General features: G+C 34.0%; 1 protein-coding gene across 1 annotated transcript; it reads right to left on the reverse strand.

Annotated features, from left to right (window-relative positions):
• Window positions 1–2226: 2226 nt before the first annotated feature.
• On the reverse strand, window positions 2227–17779 carry LOC117101349 (succinate dehydrogenase [ubiquinone] flavoprotein subunit, mitochondrial-like). Its single transcript, XM_033241321.1, has 16 exons — window positions 17625–17779; window positions 17302–17385; window positions 15439–15600; window positions 14584–14639; window positions 14321–14408; window positions 13774–13938; window positions 11400–11548; window positions 10751–10875; window positions 9463–9631; window positions 8792–8987; window positions 7526–7723; window positions 7162–7254; window positions 6611–6709; window positions 6082–6225; window positions 4700–4813; window positions 2227–3484 (listed from the first exon to the last, which is right to left on the reverse strand). Exons 1-16 carry the CDS (start codon window positions 17682–17684, stop codon window positions 3398–3400), a joined length of 1989 nt encoding a protein of 662 aa, XP_033097212.1. The 5' UTR covers window positions 17685–17779; the 3' UTR covers window positions 2227–3397.
• Window positions 17780–22357: the final 4578 nt, after the last annotated feature.

Raw genomic sequence — 22357 nt, forward strand, 5'->3', positions numbered from 1 at the left:
CTTGGATTGTCCTATAGGCATGCACGGACTAGCTTTGTTTGAATTGCCATGGGTAGGCGTTGACAATGTTGAAGGACTCTCAGTGGCTACTGGATTTAATCAACCAACCAACGAAAGCCTTGATGGTATAGTTGGCAAGACGTTCGCCGTGTAAGAAAAAGTTCCTGGGTTCGATATTCCCGTTGGAGGCTGAGATTCTTTTTTATATTCTAAAATATAAAATCCAATTCTTCTACTATTATGTTTATAATTATATATACTGTATATATAAAAGTAGGCCTATGTTAATAAAAAAAACAAACACGTTATTCCACCCCATATGCTAAGCATTCGTCTTGAAAACGTATATGTATATGGATTTTTATAGTGCGACGCGGATACGTGTTTCTTTGAATATCTTGACTGTGTGTGATGTATATTTACGTATTTATATTTCTGTAATGATGTGTTATTTTTATTCTTTCATCATATTTCTGATTTTATCATTGTTACGTTTTGACCTTTCCAGTTTTCTGTAATGATGTGTTATTTTTATTCTTTCATCATATTTCTGATTTTATCGTTGTTACGTTTTGATCTTTCCAGTTTTCTGTAATGATGTGTTATTTTTATTCTTTCATCATATTTCTGATTTTATCATTGTTTTTTTATCGTTTTGATCTTTCCAGTTTTCTTATATAAATTAAAACGTTGAACGGTACATCTAGCGCGCAAGTAAAATTTTGGCAGCGCACTTTTACCATCCATATTTCTGCTTTATTAGATATAATATTTATTAGTGAGATGCATAATATTTGTTATATAACCATAGTAAAAGTTTGAACAGGACCATATGAAAAACAGGTGTTAACAACCACCTGATATGTTTTAATCCTGTATAAAAGTTTGAAATAAAAAGAAAATACAATTATATTTTACATATTTTACATAAAACGACATTTTAAAACTCGCGGCCAAAATAGCCAAATTGGTTAAAACATGTTATATCGTCTTATAAAATCCGCATACGCCTTCAAACTAAAAGAAAATGCATACATTTAGAGTCCGTACTGAGCCCAAAAAATGAAAATACAACGTGTTTTAAGCAATAAAGCTCAAAATTAACAAGCAATAATACTCAGGTAATCATAAATCTGTCAGACAAAAATCACATCGAACATCAAAAAAAGTTACAATTCATAGAAAGGCATCTATTGTGATCGCCAGGATGTTCTCTGTCGACAAGTTATAAGGTCAGGATCATGCTAAATAGGCCTATATTTGCATACAATTGATGTACACTGGTTAGTAAATGGGTGTGAATATAAACTTAGCATGTTACAATTATGCATTTAGGCCTATCAAATCCGATCGAGGACTCGGGAGGGGGGCGCGCTAAACTTTGTTACATTAAAAATATTTGCACGTTAACTTAACCAACAAAAAAATATGTCTATCGTAAGAGACCCACTAATATCTACATCTTTAAGTGGGTCTCCTACAAATGACATATTTTTGATGGAGAGTTAAGTACACCAGATTTGGTCCTATCTAAGAATACTGATGAGGTGGATCGAGTGAATCGAAAGTGGGGGAATGGGGTGGCGTACTCCTAGGAAGTTTTCAGGGCGCCTGAGGGCATATTTTTTTATGAAAGGAAGATCTGTTTCCCTTGCTTCTGATCTAATAAACTTGAAACAATGCAATCTAGATAGTAGCAGAGAAAGCGTGTTCATATCAGGGATGAGGAGCTTACCACCATTACCTGCTGTACAATAGTGCATTACAGCACATACAATGTTTACAAAACAGTGAAATATTAGCAAAACCAGTAATTTCTACGTTGTGTAGGCTATGATTTTTAATATAAGCAACAAATACTGTACAAAAATTATATTCGTTTTACAGAGAAAAAGAAATTATTGAGAAGATATAATTAAATCTAGTCCTACTCCTCCTTACTTAAATTTAGTAAATATAGGCATATAAAAAGTATAGATCAGCCAAGACAGGTTGTTTCGAACTGCGACTCTTTGGGAAAAAAAACCCTTATTTTATCATTTTAAGTCAGAAAGTCAATGTTTTGAATGAATGTGTAATGGTTATTTTAGTCTTTAAACTTGCGATGTAGATGGAATTAACAATTCGCGTCACTAAGGCAGGAAAAAAACGAAGATCAAATTAAGCTCTCTCATTGCTTTACTTTAGTTTACTACAGTATATAAATAAAGCAAAATACAGACAATATACACACACCATCATTTCAATTTTATTCATAAATTTTACTTATCTTTAATTATCTCTCTATAAATTATATTATAAGACAAAATATTAGAAAACAATCCAATAGTGATGCCACAATGCAACAAAAGTGAAGTGTTTCTAAAGTCTAATTTGTTATTGAAATGGTAAACAATGAAACTCGTACCGTAATTTGGATCGGATATTATATAATACCAATAACATACAGTATATGATGTGTGTTTGTTATGGGAATAGTCTTGTACCTTTTGCAGGTTTTAATAATACAAACACACAGATATTTTTTCAATTTCAGTTTTCCAAAATCATTATTTACTAATAATTGATTTTACAAAATTGTAACCATAAACCAATATAAACTCACTAGTTTTGCCAATATATGTTATCCACATTACTGTGAGCACTGTCTATGCTGCAATGAACTATTAATTTGTGGTTGCCTTGTTGTCCTCTAGATGGTAGCAGAGAAAGAGTGTCCACATCAGGTAGAGGACCTGTCCGCCATTATCTACTGCCATCTAGAGGAAACGTTTACAGCTACCAACAGTGCATTACAGCCATACAATGTTTACAAAACCGTGAAAGAAAATACCATATTATAGTATTAGCAAAACCAGTAAATTTTTATGGGTTTTTACAATACAAATTTTGAAATCAAATTATCAAAACTCAAATAAAGTTATACTCCCAAGCATGATAATTGCCCTACCCTTATCATGCATACAGAATTATAAAATAAGACAAAACATATTCACTAACACGCCAACGCAGAACATTACTATACTTAGATTGCTTAGAGCATCGTCATTAAATCATGACCGTATCCGTCACACATACAGTGTACAATAAATTTTCTCATATGGACTGCTAGGTAATTCTTGTCTGCCTAAAACCTTGAATTAGCCATTTTGAATCAGTTTCAATGAAATTACCTCAATTGAACTTCGCCAGTCTTACAAAGTAACCAGGTGGCTTGGACACATGACATCAAAAACTGAACTATGACCCCACACATAATAGACATCAATGATCGTTTCTCATTCTCATTTTAAGTACGACAAATTGTTTAGCAGTTTAAGATGTTTGTCATGGCAATAGGTGACACACTCAGAGGACATTCAGGGTTAAAGTTTGGGTTGTTGTTGAGGTAGTCTATCTAGTATGACCTGACAGCAGGTGGAACTGTGGCGCAATCTTCCTGGTCTAACGTCTCATCTATGACTGGTCTATACTCCAACTTAACCTGCAATGAGGCATTAAGCAATGATTAAACGATTGGTATAGGTTCAACACATTGTTTCTTAGCAAATAATTCGAGAATAGGCAAAGTGTGGAGTTACAGTAATGATAATGCAGACTTCTCAAGTTAGTAAAATGCATTTCAGTAACCATGTGTAAAAATATCCATAGTAGATACAAAAATTCCGTAGCACCTAATAATTTGTCTTGAGTGCAAAATATGGGTTGCTTAAATTAAAGGTACAGCGTAATAAGCAGTGGAATTTGAAGCAATACTGACAAGATAAAATTTACAGGTCATTTTTTCTTGGTTTTCACAATAATTTATCACTAATCTGACAAGTCTGAGTTGCCTAGGGACAATGTAACCAAAGACCCTAATGGAAAAGTCAGTTGTTCTGGACATCAGACAATGTGTAGACCTGTTAATGGGTCTAGGCCAAATGATAATTTTTTTTTAGGCTAAATTTCTGCAGGAACTACAGACGTTCCATAGAACTTGGGAAGTCTGGATAATGATAATAATAATTAAAAAAAAACACAAACAACAATCTTACAGTAAATAACTGTTATTATATACAATAATCACTTGAAACAACAATATATTCTAAATTCCAAAACATGGATTGAATATTTATTTATTTATTTCATTTCAACAGACCATCAGCGAATCATCGCCACTAACAGGCTGGTAAAATATATAAAATTTAAATATATCAAACATACAGACGAAAGAGTACAAAAATCTCACCTATTCAAATGATTAATAATAGAACGAAATATAGACAAACTATTGTGAAAAATGTCAATATCAGTGGTTAAAAAAAGAGAATTATATTGTAGAGAAAGTCTAGAAATAAAACTATGTTTACAGACATCAACTCTACAAAAGGGGACATTAAAGGTAGAGCAAAAAAATACAAAAAAATGGCTCATTTTCAACAGTTTTCAATTTTAACAGCAGAATTTATATTACTTACATCAGAGAAAATGCAGTGTCCACTGTTACACCAGTCTTAAACAAATGATTATTCTGATTGGGTGATATTAATAATAACAGCCAATCAGAATTAGGAATTCATTTTTAGACTGGTGTAACAATAGCCACTGTCTAAACAAACAAAGGCAAGCAAGGACACAAAATATTTAGTTGTGTGGATGGAGCAAAGCTTTCAAAGAGAGGTGTTTACTTGTTTACTTGCTTTGGGTAAACACTTACCTTTCCTGTGTCTTTATCCATATGTACTAATGTGTGTTTTCTCCAGTGCTGGTCATAAGCCCGTTTCTGTTGACCTTCAAGGGGTTTAGCATAATCATACTCATCAATACGATCCTAAAACAAGGAAGAAAAGAAATCATAATTCTGCACTCTATATAACATGACTGAGGGATCACCTGGTTTGTAGATAATTTTTTTTCTTACTATATACTTTTATTCATTCACTTTTGCTGAATATATGTGGCAAAGACCCCAGTCACACGTCACAAAATCCTGTTTCAAAGATAATGGCCAAGACATGCTGGAATGTCAAAATCTTTGAAATCTATATTATTATTACACTAAACTAACCTTTATATATCTATATATCATGCTATGCTGTTATTTTCCCAATTTTCAATGCTAAAACTACACTTTTTAACAATTTACTGATGGTTTCTGCCTGAGAAATGCCCAAAATCATAAAACTTTGGAGGCTGATTTTCTGCATGTTTAAACTCCTGTAACTCCATAACGAAATGTTGGATTAAAATGATTTTTTTACCATTTTATAACTCTCGTTTTACTCTTTAACCCTGTATTTAATAACTAAAAATTTATTTTTGCGATGAGTGACTGGTTTGGCTTGTCTTTGCCACAATTAATAAAAGATGTTTTATTTTGTTTTCACTCCAGCCAAATTTTATTTCCGGCAATTTAGCAGTGATATTCAATCAACATTCAGATATGAAGAAAACCAAATTATTGAGTACATCATGTTGAATTGCATTATTTAAAAAAATCTTTTTCATTTTAGGGCCAATAAGTAGATACTGTTTATTATCTCAACCATGTATATTACTTGGAATATCAATGTACCAACAACAACCGAAGGGTGATATTTGGCCTTAAGAAAATAAAACATTAAAAGCCTCCCACCCTCATCACTTTTCCAGGCTAGATAAGATGATAAACTAATTTTTATTGAGCCTTATAGTGTTTTATTTTTGTTATCATATCACTAAAAAAAGTTTAGTTCTTTAATTTAGTACCTACACAAATAAAAAAAATAAAAAATTAAATACCCAATAAAAAACATTTAAAAGTGCACAAAAAGTAGAATTCTATTATTATTATTATTATTATTATTTTATTATTATTATTACTATAGTAGAAAATCTATTGAGTATTGAGTATTGTATTGAATTGGATAAATTACAAACCTTAAACACTGTAATCATTAAATTTAATAAAACTGAGTTACATTAATATAATTTGAAATAAGACTGATTGAAAGTTAAGGGAATAAAGAAAAACGCTGGTAATTCACTTTTTAATATTTTGAAGTACTATAGAAGCAACAGTTTAAAAAGATTTTGTGAATGTTTAGTTTGAAAACTCACTGGAAAGTCTTCTCGTGCATGGGCTCCACGACTTTCCTTTCGGTTTTCGGCAGAATGCATTGTCTGTGCGGCGTTCAGAAGAAGATTTTGCAACTCAAGGGCTTCGACAAGGTCAGTATTCCACACAATGCCTCGGTCATACAACTAAAAGCAAAGGGTAAGAGAATACATCTTAGAAATATAAAACAATGCTTCTTAAGTGACATTAACTATGTTTAAAAAACCTGGAAAAACGCCATACATACCAATTAAAATATTGACTAGCTCATTTACAATATAGAATAAAATTAAATGAAACAGATTTAACACTTTAATTTCATTGATTTACATATATTTTTGCAACAAAAGCTCTTCCAGTTTGTTAAAAGCTACGGTATATAGGGCTGGGATTATTTTTACTTCTGTTATTAAATAGCTAATACTAACATCTTCTCATTCTGAATTTTATTAAGAAGTTTATAGCATACAAAGAAAATTAATTACTGAATTATATTATTTTTTTATTCACTTAATTTAAATATCAGCTTACTTTAATATCTTTCAGCTGTTGGTAGACATCGTCAATTTTATTAACACCTTCCTTTAGGATGTCTCCGGTACGGAACACTGCGGCATTATTTTGCATCACCTGAAGAAAAATACCAAAAAATCCGCTTTATAATGCAATTCTGTCTATATAATGCTTACACAATAATGTCTCATATTATTTCACACTACAACAGGCACATGAGCTTCTTAGAATGAACAGATAATCACACAGTGCAACCTCTAATTCCGAGACTCCTCTGATTTGAGACCACTTTTCCAAAGACCCAAATAACAATCTTCACCCTTTTAACACAAAGCTAGCCCTCTAATTGGAGACCAACCCCGAGACGACCCACGTTTTCAGGTCCTAAGGGTGGTCTCAAATTGAAGGGCGAACTGTACGTGTTTAAGGATTTTTTTAGGATTAGATTAAGGATTGACTCAACTGTACATGAGTAGGTCAGAGGTCAAGTCACATAAATAAACACTTATTGACATCCTCTTCTATTATTATTATCATTATTATTATGTTTTTGTGTTCTAGATACTCACCCATTGCATGTTGGCACGGACCTCAGCCACCGGTAGAGACCCATCGGCGTATCTAATCTTATCCAGATTGGCCACGGATTCCTCTCCAGCATTCTAAAAAAAAAAAATGTTTAACAGTATGACACACATAAATCAGTAATTTAAATTTTTTTACTGAATTGTGCATATTAAAAAGACTCCATTTGAATAAATATATAAAGTTTATCAGGTATTTGTGGGTGTATATCCCATATAACATTCCCACATTTAAGAAATTATATTTTTATGTTCATTCAAATTTGCATGACTTAAGAAAACTGATGATTCATTACGAATTGCCACATTCATGTAGTAGATTCAGTAGATGTAAACTATGTACACATACTGGCTTGATATCTGGAATGCTCTCCCCTGGTTTGTGTTTATCAGCAATGGTCAGCGCACATGCTCTACCAAAAACCACCAGATCTAGAAGTGAATTAGCCCCAAGACGGTTTGCTCCGTGAACAGATGCGCAGGCAGATTCTCCGCAAGAGTATAATCCCGGTACTACCTTGTCTTCTCCATTCTCGTAATATATTACCTGAGTAAAAGCATGAATGGATGAATATTAGTACAGCAGTATAGGAGGCTTTCCATCCCAAAAACAGCATCGTGATCAAAAAATGAAAATTGACTTTTTAATCTATTCTTATTCTCCACATTATAAGGTTTAAAACGATGGGTCATATTTACTGGAATTGACTTACTATTTCCAAAGTTACGAGAGAAGTATTATGGCTTATCTGTACTAAAGCCACATACTAATCTTATGTTAATTACTCAGTTTAACAATTAGCGACAGTACGCTGGTTTTGGAATGGCATGCCGCATACGCTTAAAAGTTTAACTATTCTACCCTTCAACTAGATATTTAATTATAATCAAAAAGTTTATTTTGCTGGCTATAGCTCAAACTTGCCTATATTTAAGGTTGGGGTAGGAGTTTGCCCTCACTAATCATTTGAAAAATGCTGTGTAATAGGTGTTCTACCAGGCAAAATACCCATTGTCTAATATCCACTGTTGGCTGAATTAAATCTAAACTCCCACAGATTGCTAAATGAAGCCTCAATTGTTGTTCAATCCTCTCCACTAATGACTCATATCATATGTCATATCATTTATTTCATTTTTGGGACACAGAACAGAAGAAGAAGATAAGAGTAAATCATCAAAGCAGCACTGCCTAAAAACTATAAATAAAATAACAGTCAAGGTGCTCTCCGCATTGAAATATTAAACAAATTAATTAAAAAATTTAAAACATAAAATTGTTGATAAAAACTTTCTCATTAGATTCAGCCACATTAACTGACAAATAGAGGTAATGGCTAATGTTTTTTCACGGTGGCATATGAGTCTTAAAATGGAGGCGAGGGGGAGGGGGTTGCTGATCGGCGGTGGGGCACAAAGGTGAAGTGGGAGCTCAATGATTAAGTGAGGGGAACTTGCTTGCAAAATCAGGTAATATGGGGTGATTTTTATCTACTTGAGTGTGATTTTTTTGCTTTGCACATTTTCAATGGTGGAGGAGGGCAACTGGGATGGTTGGGGGGGAGAAATCAATTTTGTTAGCACTGACTCAGATTTCAAAGGTACGTCCACATACCTCTCCTTTGACATTGGTGGGGATTCCTCCCATGTTGTAGTGGACAGTGGGCAAGACAGGGATCGGTTCCTTTGTGACATCTACTCCAGCGAAGATCATAGCAGTCTCAGAGATACCAGGCAATCGGGTCTTTAGCTGTTCTGGTGAAAGATGGTAGAGTTGAAGGTACACATGATCTTTATTTGGCCCAACACCACTACAGTATAAAATACAAAAAAACAGAATTTAGTAAAGACTGATCTTCAGTACATCTAGCATCTGGTCCACAAAATAATGATGATGAAATGATGGTAACTATTATAAAGGTTACCCTGGTCGATTGGCAAGATGTACAGTATGTAGCATGGCTTTGGAGGAGATATAGAAAATCAATATTATTATAAATGATAATGATGACAACGTATCCACAATTAAAATATTTGGTATAGGTTTACTAAGGTTTCCCACTACTGTTTCGTCAAATAGGAATCTTAATGGCTTTCTCTGTGATCCCTTACACACTTCATTACATCTAGCATCAGGAAAACAAATTATCAGTATAATAATAATGATGATGATGACAATTATCAAGGTCACCCTGGTCAATTGGTGAGAATGTATGTTGGATGAAGTTAAAGTTAAATTAAGTATAATTTAACTAAGGTTATTGTTTTGTCCAATAGGTATCTTACCGGCCCTCTCTGATCTCAATTGTCATTGATCTTGAGACAACATCCCTCGATGCTAAGTCCTTAGCAGTTGGGGCATACCTCTCCATAAACCGTTCACCTTCGCTATTTATTAATATACCGCCCTCACCCCTGCAACCTTCAGTGATCAAGCAACCAGCTCCATAAATACCTATCAAGATTATATTTTTTTCTCAATTTTGAATCTATTGTAATTATTATCACATTTTATCCTTCAGTAATTTGCGATTATTTATCTAATGTATTCAATTTTTGCTGCTTTTAAATTTATTATATAAAAACAATTACAAAAATGAAACTTGAATATTATATATAAAATTTGCTATACATATCCGTAATTATAATTGATATTTCGATATGTAAAGTTATTTTTCCAGTAATGATGACTTTTTTCATGTTTTTGTGTTGTTTTGATGTTGCTTCTCAGAATCTGTAGTGTACAAAAAGTAATTTTCTAATGTATTTTATTGTATATTGGACGAATAAATGCTGTAGATTGCAGAGCATTCATCATCCACAAGGTGGCGTAATTTTAATATATTTCAATTAATTTAAAATATTACAATTTAAATGAATGTTATGTAATGTAACCACAGTATTCAGTAAAACAATTAATGTTATTTTTTTTTTCCTTTTTCTGTTCAATGCAAAATAGATTTCACACATGTGAGAATAGTGGAATTACAGTAAAATTTAAAAAAAAAAATTAAAATTAAGGAATTTAGGACTTAAATTTTAAAAAGAGCTATTTTAACACCACAGTATCTTGAACATTTCATATCTGTCAATGACTAACTCAATCAATTAATTAAGCAATCCATTCCTTGTGCCTTATGGATAAATAATTTTGTATATATTGACTATAATTTCATTTTACTTTATGTCTCAGTTCACAGTGACTTATGCTACATTCACATCAAGCCCGGATCCGGTCTGGAGCCTGGACAAAAAATCGTGCGTTGCTACGTTTTTTTAACGCTGCGTTCACATCGTGCACGGAACACAGTTGTTCGCGTTTTGTATACGTTTGATTGGTTCGAACCAACCAAGCTTGTTGCTGATTGGTCCAAGAAAAAAAAATGTACAATTTCAGGATACAAATGGCTCTCAGATCCATCGGTCCAGATCCGTAGTCCGGATTGAAATCGTACGAATTTGATGTGAACGGTCCTATTCTTTACCACTTAACCCCTATTTTTATGATTTTTTCTCCGGACCGGAATCCGGGCTTGATGTGAATGTAGCTTTATATTCGCTAAATCAAACTTACCAGTAGGATGGAACTGTACAAACTCTAGGTCTTGGTTTGGAAGACCAGCTCGACTGATCATGGCAGTACCATCACCTGTGCAAGTATGTGCAGAGGTACAACTGAAGTATGCACGGCCATAGCCCCTAGATAAAATCATTAAGTATGAGCCAACAGTAGTCTGTAATATAGTTATTGGATTAGTAATTGTTTGTGTCTACAGACATACAAAATGTATTTATTTGTGTAAAATAGTAATATGAAATGCACAAATGTAAAATTATTATTATTACTTTCACTATTTCATTAATGTGTGTTAGTGGTCATTCACAATTTTCAACAAGGTGGGGAGGGGGATGGCGGATGAAAACAAATTTGTACACTTTTGCATATACATGAAAATGTTGATTTAAAATAACATGCAACATTTTAAAAAATAGATTTTTAGGACCAACTGTAATACAACCATAGATATAATACATTTTTATGTAACTAAGTATAGTACTTTAGTTGACTTTACATGAGAATGGTTTTGCAAAATCAAAATCTCTATGTACACTTTCAGAGAGGAGGGAGGTGGCACTGAAAGAGAGTACTGTTTGTATACTTGTGAAAATATTGATAATTGTGAATGGCTTAGCCAATTATTATAAATAAAATTGAAATTTACCCTGTAGCTATAATGGTGCTCTTTGACCTGAAGCGATGAATTGAGCCATCTTCTAGACAAAGTGCAATGACTCCAACGCATTCTCCTTTATCAAAGAGTAAATCTAAGGCAAAGTACTCTATAAAGTAATTGGTATCGTATCGTAATGACTGAAAAAAGAAATGTTAGTACATTCACTTATAAAAAATTAAAATACAAAGAAAGTTTGAAAACAAAACTAAAAAAAAAAACAAAAACCCACAGTTAGACATTTTCAATAATTCTGAGACTTATCTTTATAAAACCAAATTGAAATTTAGAATGAAAAAAAAAAACATTAATGGATAAAAAGCAATAACAATCACACACCAAATTATTATGTACAATTTTTTTTATATAATTTTAAGGAAAAAACCTTGCTCTTATAAAAAATATATTAACAGTTATATTAAACTATCTTTAAAGAAGTGTAAGCTGATCTATTTTCATATAGTATATCACTTTACAAAATGCCAATCAAACTTAACAGCTGAAAAGGTACAGTATTACGTGAATGTCCCATAAACGCACAAGTTCATGTACGGTGTCACTTTCACTTTATTGATAAAAAACACTCAGAGGTATTACAAATGGTGGCCCAATGGGCCAAATAGCTTGTAATATTACAAAAGTTATGGGCAAGAAAGCGGCAAAAACATTAAAATATTAAAAAAAGAAGATACAAGAAATACATATAAAAAAAAATAAATAAAAAGTAAAAAATAAATATATATATATAGAAAAAAAAATTATTATTTTATTATTATAATTATTATTATTATTTGGACCGAAAATTTGTAGCACCAATCGGGAAGGAGGGTGGCACACTCAAATCATCAAGGGTAACATTGCTGTTTATGAATTATTGAGTAATCGGATATAGTACGGGATTGAACTGAAAAATCTATTTGTTTTAATGGAAAATTGCGTGATTTTGTTACCATTGCAAAGATTCTTATTGTGGCTGCGGTAACGAGTGTGTGGTACCCAGAGATCCCAATTCTCCCGAGAATTGCGGGTTTCTCCCGATTTTTGAGGCCGTCTCCCGCCCTCCCGATTTTTATTAATATCTCCCGATTTTTTTAAATATCCCGAAAATTTCACGAAAAATGTGATAATTTCCACGATGTCATAGAGCAATGAAACAAAATTTCTTATCTTAAGCCAATATACTATGGCGCTCGCTCAGCCATAAAACAGAATCGGTGCATAAAAATTACGTTTTCTTTCAAGTAAGCTTAAGTTTTTTAATAATAATACTAAAAAAATTATAGTTAATAGGTTTTGGTACTAAGCAGTCTTCCGAAAAATGAAGGTTATTTTAATATCGATCCCAAAATACATGTAGGGCTTAGGCCTAGGCTCTATCTGCAGTGCAGGGTATGTAGTACGGTATGTGTGTTGTGTTGGGTGGGCGTCTGTGTGTAGTGGTGGTCGTGACTCTGCGGCCTTAGGCCTAGTTACGCACGTATAGATGGAGCCTAGCGAGGCAGGATTTAATGTTTTTCATGGTATTATGTACCAGTTATTATAGGCTAGACATATATAAATGCTGACTTAAAACATGTAGTATGATTTACTATACTAAATTAAAATATATATATATATATATTTTTATTTTTCAGCAAACGTGTGAATCTTAACAAGTTGCAGCTTGCTAGAATTCTATGTTCTTTTATGAGATGTAATAAATCAGCCATAGCCTCTAACATGCCAATGAACCAAGCAAAGCCTTGTTGACTGCTGCCAAGAACGCTTTACTAGCAAAATGCTAAATAAATATTAATATTTATAAATTTATAGGCCAACTGCAATGTGTAAACAAATGTAAAATTGTTAAATAAAAGTAAACAAATTGATGAAAATTGTTTGTTTTCGTCATTTTGTGTAATACTTTCATGTTGCACAGCGCGTTGTAAGGCGTCACAGCGCATCGCTACAGGAGGCGATCGCTTCATGAAAAAAATCTCCCTATTTTTTGGTTTTCAAACTTGGGATCTCTGGTGGTACCAGATCAGAGGAATGTGAGGTTAAAGTGAGACCCTTGGTGAATTTGAGACAGTGTGCCACCCTCCTTTCCAAGAGCAGTTCAAATTCACATATGCCCAAAACATATATTCATAAGAATTGAAATGTTTGCCTAAGATTATATGGCATGCCCTTTTCTGTATCGCTTCAATAGTGTTACTTAAATCTTGAGTGAGGCCAGGGTGCAACACAACATCAGCATATGTTTAGGTCGTCATTTTTGTGAACCTAAATATAAAATCCAAACGATGGCGCTTAGTAACAGTCCATTGGAGAAAGTGAAGTACTTGACAAGTCTTACCCCTGGATACATGGTAGATCAACGTACCTGTCCGTATAAAGTATGCAGTAAAGAATGCCCAGTCCTGTCTGCTACACAGCAGCATCTATGGGCCTGGCCACCCTTTCCATAATCATAGCTACCGCCTCCAAATGCTCTTTGGTATATCAAACCTTCTTCAGTCCTGCTAAACGGCATTCCATAATTTTCTAACTGAAAGTGGTAAAGTTAGAACTGTTTCAGATGATTTCTATGTTTTACATTAATTTTGGTTTGTGTGGGATTTTCTCAAGAGAAACCTAGATGTAAACACAAGTTCAAATGCTAGTTGAAAAAATACCCACAATTCCATTATGATCATTTCAATAAGCCCTATCATTTTAAATATAATTCATAATCAATGTATAAAAACTAGTGTTGTATCAAACTTGTTAGCTGATGCAGTAGACAACAGGCTCAAAAGATATTATTGTAAAATTTTAAATATATCTTTTCATTTACTGTATGTTGTAAAATACACATTATTATTGTTGCTACTTCTCACCCATTTGCTGAAGATTGTAATAAATATATTGCAGAATTTTGTATTGCTTACTTCAATAACAGCCTTCGGAGCTTCTTCTGTCATGTAATGTATGGCATCCTGGTCACCTAGCCAATCAGAACCTTTCACTGTATCATACCTAATTAAATAAAAATGTTAATACAAAATAAACTGTTTAGAGTTTAAAAGAGTTTGAGGGAGACAGAAAGAAAATTGTATAGTGGTTGGTAATTAATAATTCTTATTAGAAATTGTGAATTATTTTCATGAAAAACAATGTAAAAATTGGTACACAAATGATCTAATCTACTAACATATGCCATCTCCAGTCATCTGGTTCCATGTTTCCCAAAGCAGCATTAATACCACCCTGTAATTAACAAAAGAACTTGTTAATAAAACTTATTTTTACTTTATTTTATTTTAAAAGTCAGACTACGGAGGAAAAATGTTTGTTGATATGTTGTAGAACTGAATTTTCTATGACAGAAAAAAGTTGTCCGACGAAAAATTGGGAAAGGGTGAATGAGATACAAATTTTAGAATATCTAAAAACGGGGGGAAAGGTATAAAAAGGGGCGGCCCCTTTTACCCCGTTTTTAAATATGCAAAAATCTGTGTCTCATTCACCGTTCCCAAGTTTTTGGTCAAACAAATTTTTTCTCTCTTAGCAAAAATCAGTTCTACAACATATCAAAAACTGTTTTCTCACTGGAGCCTGACTTTAAACCTGTGTGGCCTTTTTTATTAAAAAAAAAAAAATGGGGCTAAAGGACCTAAATCCTGTTATCAGTCATTTTCGCCAGTTTTGTTTTATCTTTGTTTCATTGTATGTTGTTATGCTTGTCCGGAAGCCTAGTTGAGGCTTGCACAATCTAGTCTCGGCTTAGCCAGTAACCTTAGTTATAAGCGGACCTACTAACTCACCCCAAATATAATCTGGAGTGCGTTATATTTGTATCTGTGTGGTAATAATATTAAAAACAAATTTTCTAATAACAAGGAAGGCCAACAATTAACACTTTCAGCTTTGTAGAAAAAAATGTAGCAGGAGCAGTTGCACTCTAGTGTGAATTTAGTTTTAGTAGTTCTTTAGATTGTAAAGCGTTTACATTCCTTTCATTCAAATGCTTACTGTACACAGTTTTCTCATATAACAAATAACTTACCTGAGCTGCAACTGTATGTGACCTGGTTGGGAAGAGTTTACTGATGCAAGCGGTTTTGAATCCCTCATGGGCTAGGCCGAATGCCGCTCGTAAGCCTGCCCCACCAGCACCAACAACCACTGCATCATATGTGTGATCAACGACTGGATAATCCCTAGATATCTTTAAAATAACCATATACAGTAAGTAAATAATAAAAATTAAAGGTCAACACAAAAAAATTAATTTATTTTCAATAATCAGTGTGTGTGAACCTCATGTTCAGATGTTATATTTAGAAGGAAGCGGATATATTTATGTCGCTGTAAACAAATCAGGAAACGATATATTTACGTGAAATAGATAGCGCTTGCGCAGTCGTACTTTCATAAACTTGGGTTCAACTTTCAGCACTCAAAATTAGTGTCGGCCCAAGCCGCGGTGCCCAAGCTCACCACGGCACTGATTTGCTGAGGCCCTTTTGTTGGCAAGTTTGTACAAACAAAGGAGTTTCTCCTCTCTCAAAAGCCATTATTCAACAACACACGATCGAGTTGACGGCAAAGCAATGCACCTGGGGAATTCCTTAATTGGTTAAATGAATTTTTGTAAACAGTTTACGACAGGGTTTGACGTTCGATAATAACTTTTTCCGTTCTTATGAAAAGTATTAAATTTGCTACAGTAGTATGTATTTCAATCATTAAATAGATCATTGAATCATTTTGATGATAAGCTAGAAATGAGCTTGTATTCTTTTCACTCTACTCACGTCATGACCACAACGCACAAGCGAGGCTGTTTATTCACACATGCTCTTTGCATCCATACGCAGCGTGTAGACATATGCACAGCATGGTATTTCATTCAAATTAACTGCCAATGTTGTTTTTGTTAGTGTTTGAATAAAACATTAAAAATTTGTTTTGTCTTACTTTATTTGTATTCTTTACTTTTGCTACATAGTATAGTTCGTAGAGTGTGGATGTTAATGATGTTGTTTTTGTTAGTGACGATGTCAGTAAATGTGTTCAGTGAATGAAAAAATTAAAATGTTAATTACAGTACTTTGTGATGATTGACTATAATTGTACAACAATACAGGCTTAGGCCTAGAAGAATATCATTTTGATTTGGAGGTAATTGAGTGCTAGTTTTAGCAGGGAAACTTCATGTTTTGGCATAGGCCTAGTATTGTACTTTTGTCAAGTGTGTTTATTTAAACAAAATGACAAGAACACAAATAGTTCTAGCTGATAATATCACTTTAATTTGAAAAGTTAACACTTAATGATAATGATTTAATAATTTATTTAATGATTAAAATACATACTATTATTATAGGAAATTAAATTACGTTAATAAAAACAAAATTATAAAGAATTCAGTGCCGTTGTAAGCTTGGGCACCGGGGCTTCGACCAACATTAATTTCGATCGAGTGAGTGAAGGATGTAAGTTTATTAAAGTATGACTGGGCATGCGTTATTTATTTCACATAGATGGTTTACTGATTTGTTTACAGTTACGTAAATATATCCACTTCCTATTTAGAAAGCACATTTATTTCTACAAGCTAGGGGAGTTTGAATGAAACACCTTATTATAAGTTCTACTCTTCAATAAGTAATGTTACTGTAGCTAGTTTGTAGTTAATTGGTTTCCCATCAAAGTAAAACCTATGCCAGTTGAAGAATATCACAGATTTTTGTCTTACAGACTCAACAATCACCTAGCACTAGGACTAGCTAGCTAGGCCGAGCCTAGGACTAGGCCCCGGCCTAGTAGTAAGTAGCAGGCACTACCTAGAGATTAGACCTGGGGTTATAACAAGTTTAATTTAAGTAAGGCCTTGGTTTTGTTAATAATAGTAATATGCACATACTTTGGTTGATGAAGTTGCATCTTCTGACGATAAGCTCCAGTTATTAAAGTGAAATGAACGAGCTCCAGCTACCCTGCCATGCCCCTGGTGTAAAGAAGAAATAAAAAATTGAATCACGAGAAACATGCCTAGGCCTAACTTCTTGTACGATCACATTATTTGCTCCAGTGCAAACCCATGCCCCTGGTTTGCATGCAAATCTCAACATGAACCTGCTTAGGGCCTAGGCTCTAGATGATTTCTCGAGCAAACATAAAAAAAACAAAGAACAACATTCACATTGTTTACAACATATCGTTTAAATAATGATGTGCTCAACTAACCAATTTTGATATTGATGACTTTTGCAGTGCATTTTTAACAAGAGTACCGATAGCAGCCATTTCGTCGACTTTCTTATGCAACAACTACTTATGTCGTGTGAGGGCGCACCTACCTTTACTTAAATTCACTTTATGATGTCACTGTGCCACAATTCACGTAATTCAGTGGTCAAATTTTCTTCGTTTATTAACTCACTTTTGGAACACTTGCTTAATTAATAATCGATAACTCTCATTTTCATGACTTTTCCAGACGTTTTAAGTTTTAATTACTTCGCCACAACTTTCAACAGGTTTTTTCACACATCATTATTCCGTTATATGGTCTAGTGAATGATTATAAAAAAATTTAAGCAAGTTTTATTTTAGAGATCTATCAGTACCAGTGTCTTCATGTAAACGTCTTCCAAAGCATCCATGTAAGATAGTAAACAATTTTGAACGTTATACATAAACAAATAGATAAATAATCATGTAATCTGTTATTATTATTTATCTATCTGTTTATATTTTGCTCACACGGTCTACGCAGCAAACTGGGACTTAAATATTTTTTACTATCAAGACAGGATCTCCAGAGAAATTACTTTTTTTTTTGTTAATAAGTCATATTATACAAATAAATTCTAAACCACCTTTTCAAATTCTATTACACAATGATTTTTCATAGGACTTTATTCGTTGAAAAGCTACAGGGTAGCCTACGATGTTCCATCATGTCCTTACTAAACACTGTATATGTACATTTGATGATTTATATAATATTTATTCAACAGTGTTAACAGCTAACTTCCTTCAATATCATATACACAATACTGTATACGACAGTATTTCTAGCCGTATTTCCAGATTTATCTGGCCGAACGCCCTCTTGAGGCATAGCATTGTGTAATACAATGTTCCCGACGGGTATTTGGACCTGTTCAACCATGAAGCCTTCGTGGTCTAGTGGTTATGACGCTCGCCTTGTCAGCGAGAGGTCGCTGGTTCGAATCCCGTCGGAGGAATTTTATTACACAATGTTTTTCATAGGACTTTATTCGTTAAAAGGCTACAGGGTAGCCTACGATGTTCCATCATGTCCTTATTAAACACTGTATATGTACCTTTGATGATTTATATTATATATATAATTGAAATTCTTTTTACTTCAAATTATAATTCAAATTAAATTGAAATTTATGTAAATAACATAATTAAATATAAATGCGGATGTAATAATTTTTCCTTAATCTTTCTGGGCATTTTTCAACAATGTTTAATTTTTTCCTAATGTTTTGTTTGCTTGTATTTTATCTGATTGACGTCTTCTGAAGTGTATTTTAACTAATTTTTTCAATACCGTGTTTTTTGTTTTTTTTTCTTACCCCACTGAATTATTATGAATGTAGGCTTATACACAGAGGGTTTTGATCTTTTGGAAGCGATGGTGGCTCGAACGATTAAAGTTGAGGTGGGTAGGGGGGGTCAGGGGCGGATTCAGAGTTTGATTCTGGCCATATTCTGTGATTCACGGCATTAAAAGGGCAAAGGGCTTCATATGCCTCACAAATGTCCAATTAAGCGTATGTGACGTGTTACAAACAGTGGTATTTTAAAGTTAGTTGTTCTTACCCTAATTCCGGATTTGAAAAGTGTTCACATGTTTTCATAGTGTAGCCTATTCTGTCACAAAAAATACGCCTACTTTTAATGCGTGACAATGGTACTACAAGCATTACTAAACTCCATAATCTGTTGCCGTGTCCTAGATGCTACAACAAATTGAAGATTGCCGTGCATAATAAATCAAGATTACGCACTACCATCTTCATAAAATTCCACCTCCCCATACTTCCGCACCCATAGATGGCTCTCCCTGGTTTTACCATACGTATGGTACCAATTCTATTGTCTATTTCCATCTTTTTCCAATCACCCTCATTATATTATGCATTGCCACACACATCACCTCGTTCTAGTCTGTTGCCTCTGGGTAATAGAGTCATTTTGCGGATGGCTCTGAAATACGACTGGCAAATGGATACAATACAATACCATACTAGAAATTGCAAATTGCAAGTGAAGTGCTGCGAAGTACAACTGCATATAAATGTTCTTCGNNNTATAAATTATTTATGCGAGTCAAGTGAAAATAATGAATAATAAAAATATAACAAATAATATGAGACACGACCCATTGTCTATAATTAGAACACTTCTCATTGGGTAACAAAGTCGTAATTTTTCATTTTTGTCAAAGTGTTTATAGTGGTGAATTATGGTTTATTTATTCTTTATACTGGGTTACCTCTTCAGTAAAAAGTTACTGTTCTCTTTAACTTTAAGTTTTTTTAATAAAGTTTCAAAAATTTCTATGTATGTGGAAAATGTAGTTGATTACCAAAGGTTACAATTTTATTTTGAAGACTGCATAGCCTAGGAAGTGTACATTTTTTTTTATGGGGAAAGTTTCCAAGGGCGGGTTTTCTAGGGGCGAGTTGACTGCCAAAGATTGTTGCCAAAGTGCGAGCCAGCGTGTTATTTGATCACAAGTGCGAGACATCGCAAGTGTGTGAGCCAGCGAGCCATGACGTCACGACAATAGATACGAGACGTTACTCGAGTTGTGCGAGGTATCGGCTGAGATTTGTACAATTCAAAAAACAACTATAGATCTAATAATGAATTATTGTGATGTTAAATAGACAATGTCTATGGTCTCCTTCTCTTTAATCATTATAATATGATATATGCCCTACAGTCGATTTCAGAGACACATTATGGTTTTATTTATCAACAAAGTCCTTTTTGTTCAGGGTGCTAGATCGAGGAACTATGGGTAGGGTCCCTTTGGGGTCCCTAGAATTCGGGGCCCTGCGGACCGCCGCATGAGATCGCATAGGCGTTACGCCACTGAATAAATATACTATTCTAATGTAATTTTCATCTGCTTCATAAAGACGAGCCCCGATAAATAGAGCTTATGTTCATAATAAAGAAATTTTTTTATCCTATGTTCTTACGTGGAGCGTTATTCTCTATAGTATCCGAAAGATCGAATCCTTCAGGGAATTGTAACAACCCCTAAATCTTAGCACTCTCAGACATAATATTTAATGTAATTTTCATTTTTCCAGATATTATTTTAAATTTTCAAAATGTAAGTGGTGATAATTTGATTGTCTGAAAAAAAAACAAAAAAAAAACAAAGGATTCAGGGGTTAAGCCTGCTAAACGCAGAGCCATTTTCAGGATTTTAGAGCTTTTTAAAATAAAGTATTCAAAACCATTGTATATACTCATGGGCCTGTCTCTTATACACATGGGGGGAGACGAATTGCAAAATAAGGAAGTCCTAGTTGGGGAAAGGGGGGCACCTAGGGCCCCCGGTGGGGGTCCAGGTGACAAAGCTGCGGGAAGCTCTGGTGTCTATCGCCTTTTATAAGTCGTATGTAATTGATTTTAAGGAATGCATGAAATTTTATTTTCAAAATACAGTGGCGGATGCAGTGGCGTAGCCAAAGGGGTAGGGTTGTGGAGAAAGAACCCCCAGATCTTGGCCATACATACTAAAAATACAGTGGCGGATCCAGAATTTCGAATTTTTAGGGGGTGGGGAGTGGGTGGCCATGGAGGGACTTTTAAAGATAGAGTGTAGACCACCTCAGCCCCACCATGGTTGGGGCTGAGGTAAAAAAAAATTATGATTATGGCACCTCTAGTTGGCTGGAAATGGCACTCTCAGACCATGGAACAATTAAATTAGTAGGCCTAATTTAACTGCTCCCTGCTCAGTCTTAATTTGAATATCATTTTCTTTTTTCTCCACTTTTAAATTTTGGAAAAATGTGGAAGGGTGGGCCGGCTAGGCCCCCTTGAATCTGCCATTGAAATACTAATCATTATTTTTTTCAATTTATCCTGGTAATCATAGTCATGCCCGCTTACATATTTCATATTCATAAAAATAATCAGCGTGACCACTCACAATTTTCTATATGCCCAATGACTGGGTCGAAATTACCCAAGATTCAGCAAAAATTGCCCAAAATTACCCAAGCTTCCAGAAAATGCATTAAAATTTGAAAAAAAAACGTGTTTTTCGCATGTATAGTTTCCCTTTTATTTCAATTTATAAACCATTTTTTATTGTAATTGTTTGTGTTAATTATTAATATTCATGAGGTGATAATACGAATAGAAAAATACGCCCTCAGTCGGCCAGTGTTATCAGTAGATCAGTGATCAAGTTTTATTATTTAATGCATTAATTAGGTAAGATCAATGGCAACGCAAATCACAGATTCAACCATAGAGAAAATAGATCAGTTTTATTTTCTCTATGTCTCAACTATATCGCAATAGGGGCCAAAATTGTTCATTGAATAGCCTACATTTGAAGGCCCAGGAAAAGAGGTGTACTGTGGCGTGTAGCTCAATCTGAGCGCCGCAGGTGCGAGCCGAGGGAGGGTTTGGAAGGGGGGGTGGCCTCCTTCACGAATTAGAAATTGTTTGAAAATAGTAAGCCGCTAGAAGCTCATACAGGACATCTTGGCCTAAGAAAGTTACCCTTGTGTTTGGTAATGCAAAAGTAAAAATGTTATAGGCCTATATCACACAAATGGGTCATTGGTAATCTTTCTTTGCTACGATAGTTTTTCTGATTTGATTGATTAAATCGCTACAATTTGTGGGCAATACATAACATGGCCGGCGGAAGCAGGGGGGGGGGCCGCCCCCCCCCCCCCCCA

The sequence above is a fragment of the Anneissia japonica genome, unplaced genomic scaffold (assembly GCF_011630105.1).
Source record: "Anneissia japonica isolate Jap-2015-1 unplaced genomic scaffold, ASM1163010v1 scaffold1005_len2656397_cov198, whole genome shotgun sequence".
Classification (NCBI taxonomy): Eukaryota; Metazoa; Echinodermata; class Crinoidea; order Comatulida; family Comatulidae; genus Anneissia; species Anneissia japonica.

Coding starts and splice junctions, on each gene's coding strand:
- LOC117101349 (XM_033241321.1), bottom strand. CDS start 17,684: ATGGCTGCTATCGGTACTCTTGTTAAAAATGCACTGCAAAAGTCATCA. Junction 14,409..14,583: donor GATGACTGGAGATGGCATAT/GTTAGTAGATTA, acceptor TTATTTAATTAG/GTATGATACAGTGAAAGGTT. Junction 10,876..11,399: donor AGCACCATTATAGCTACAGG/GTAAATTTCAAT, acceptor GATTTTATCTAG/GGGCTATGGCCGTGCATACT.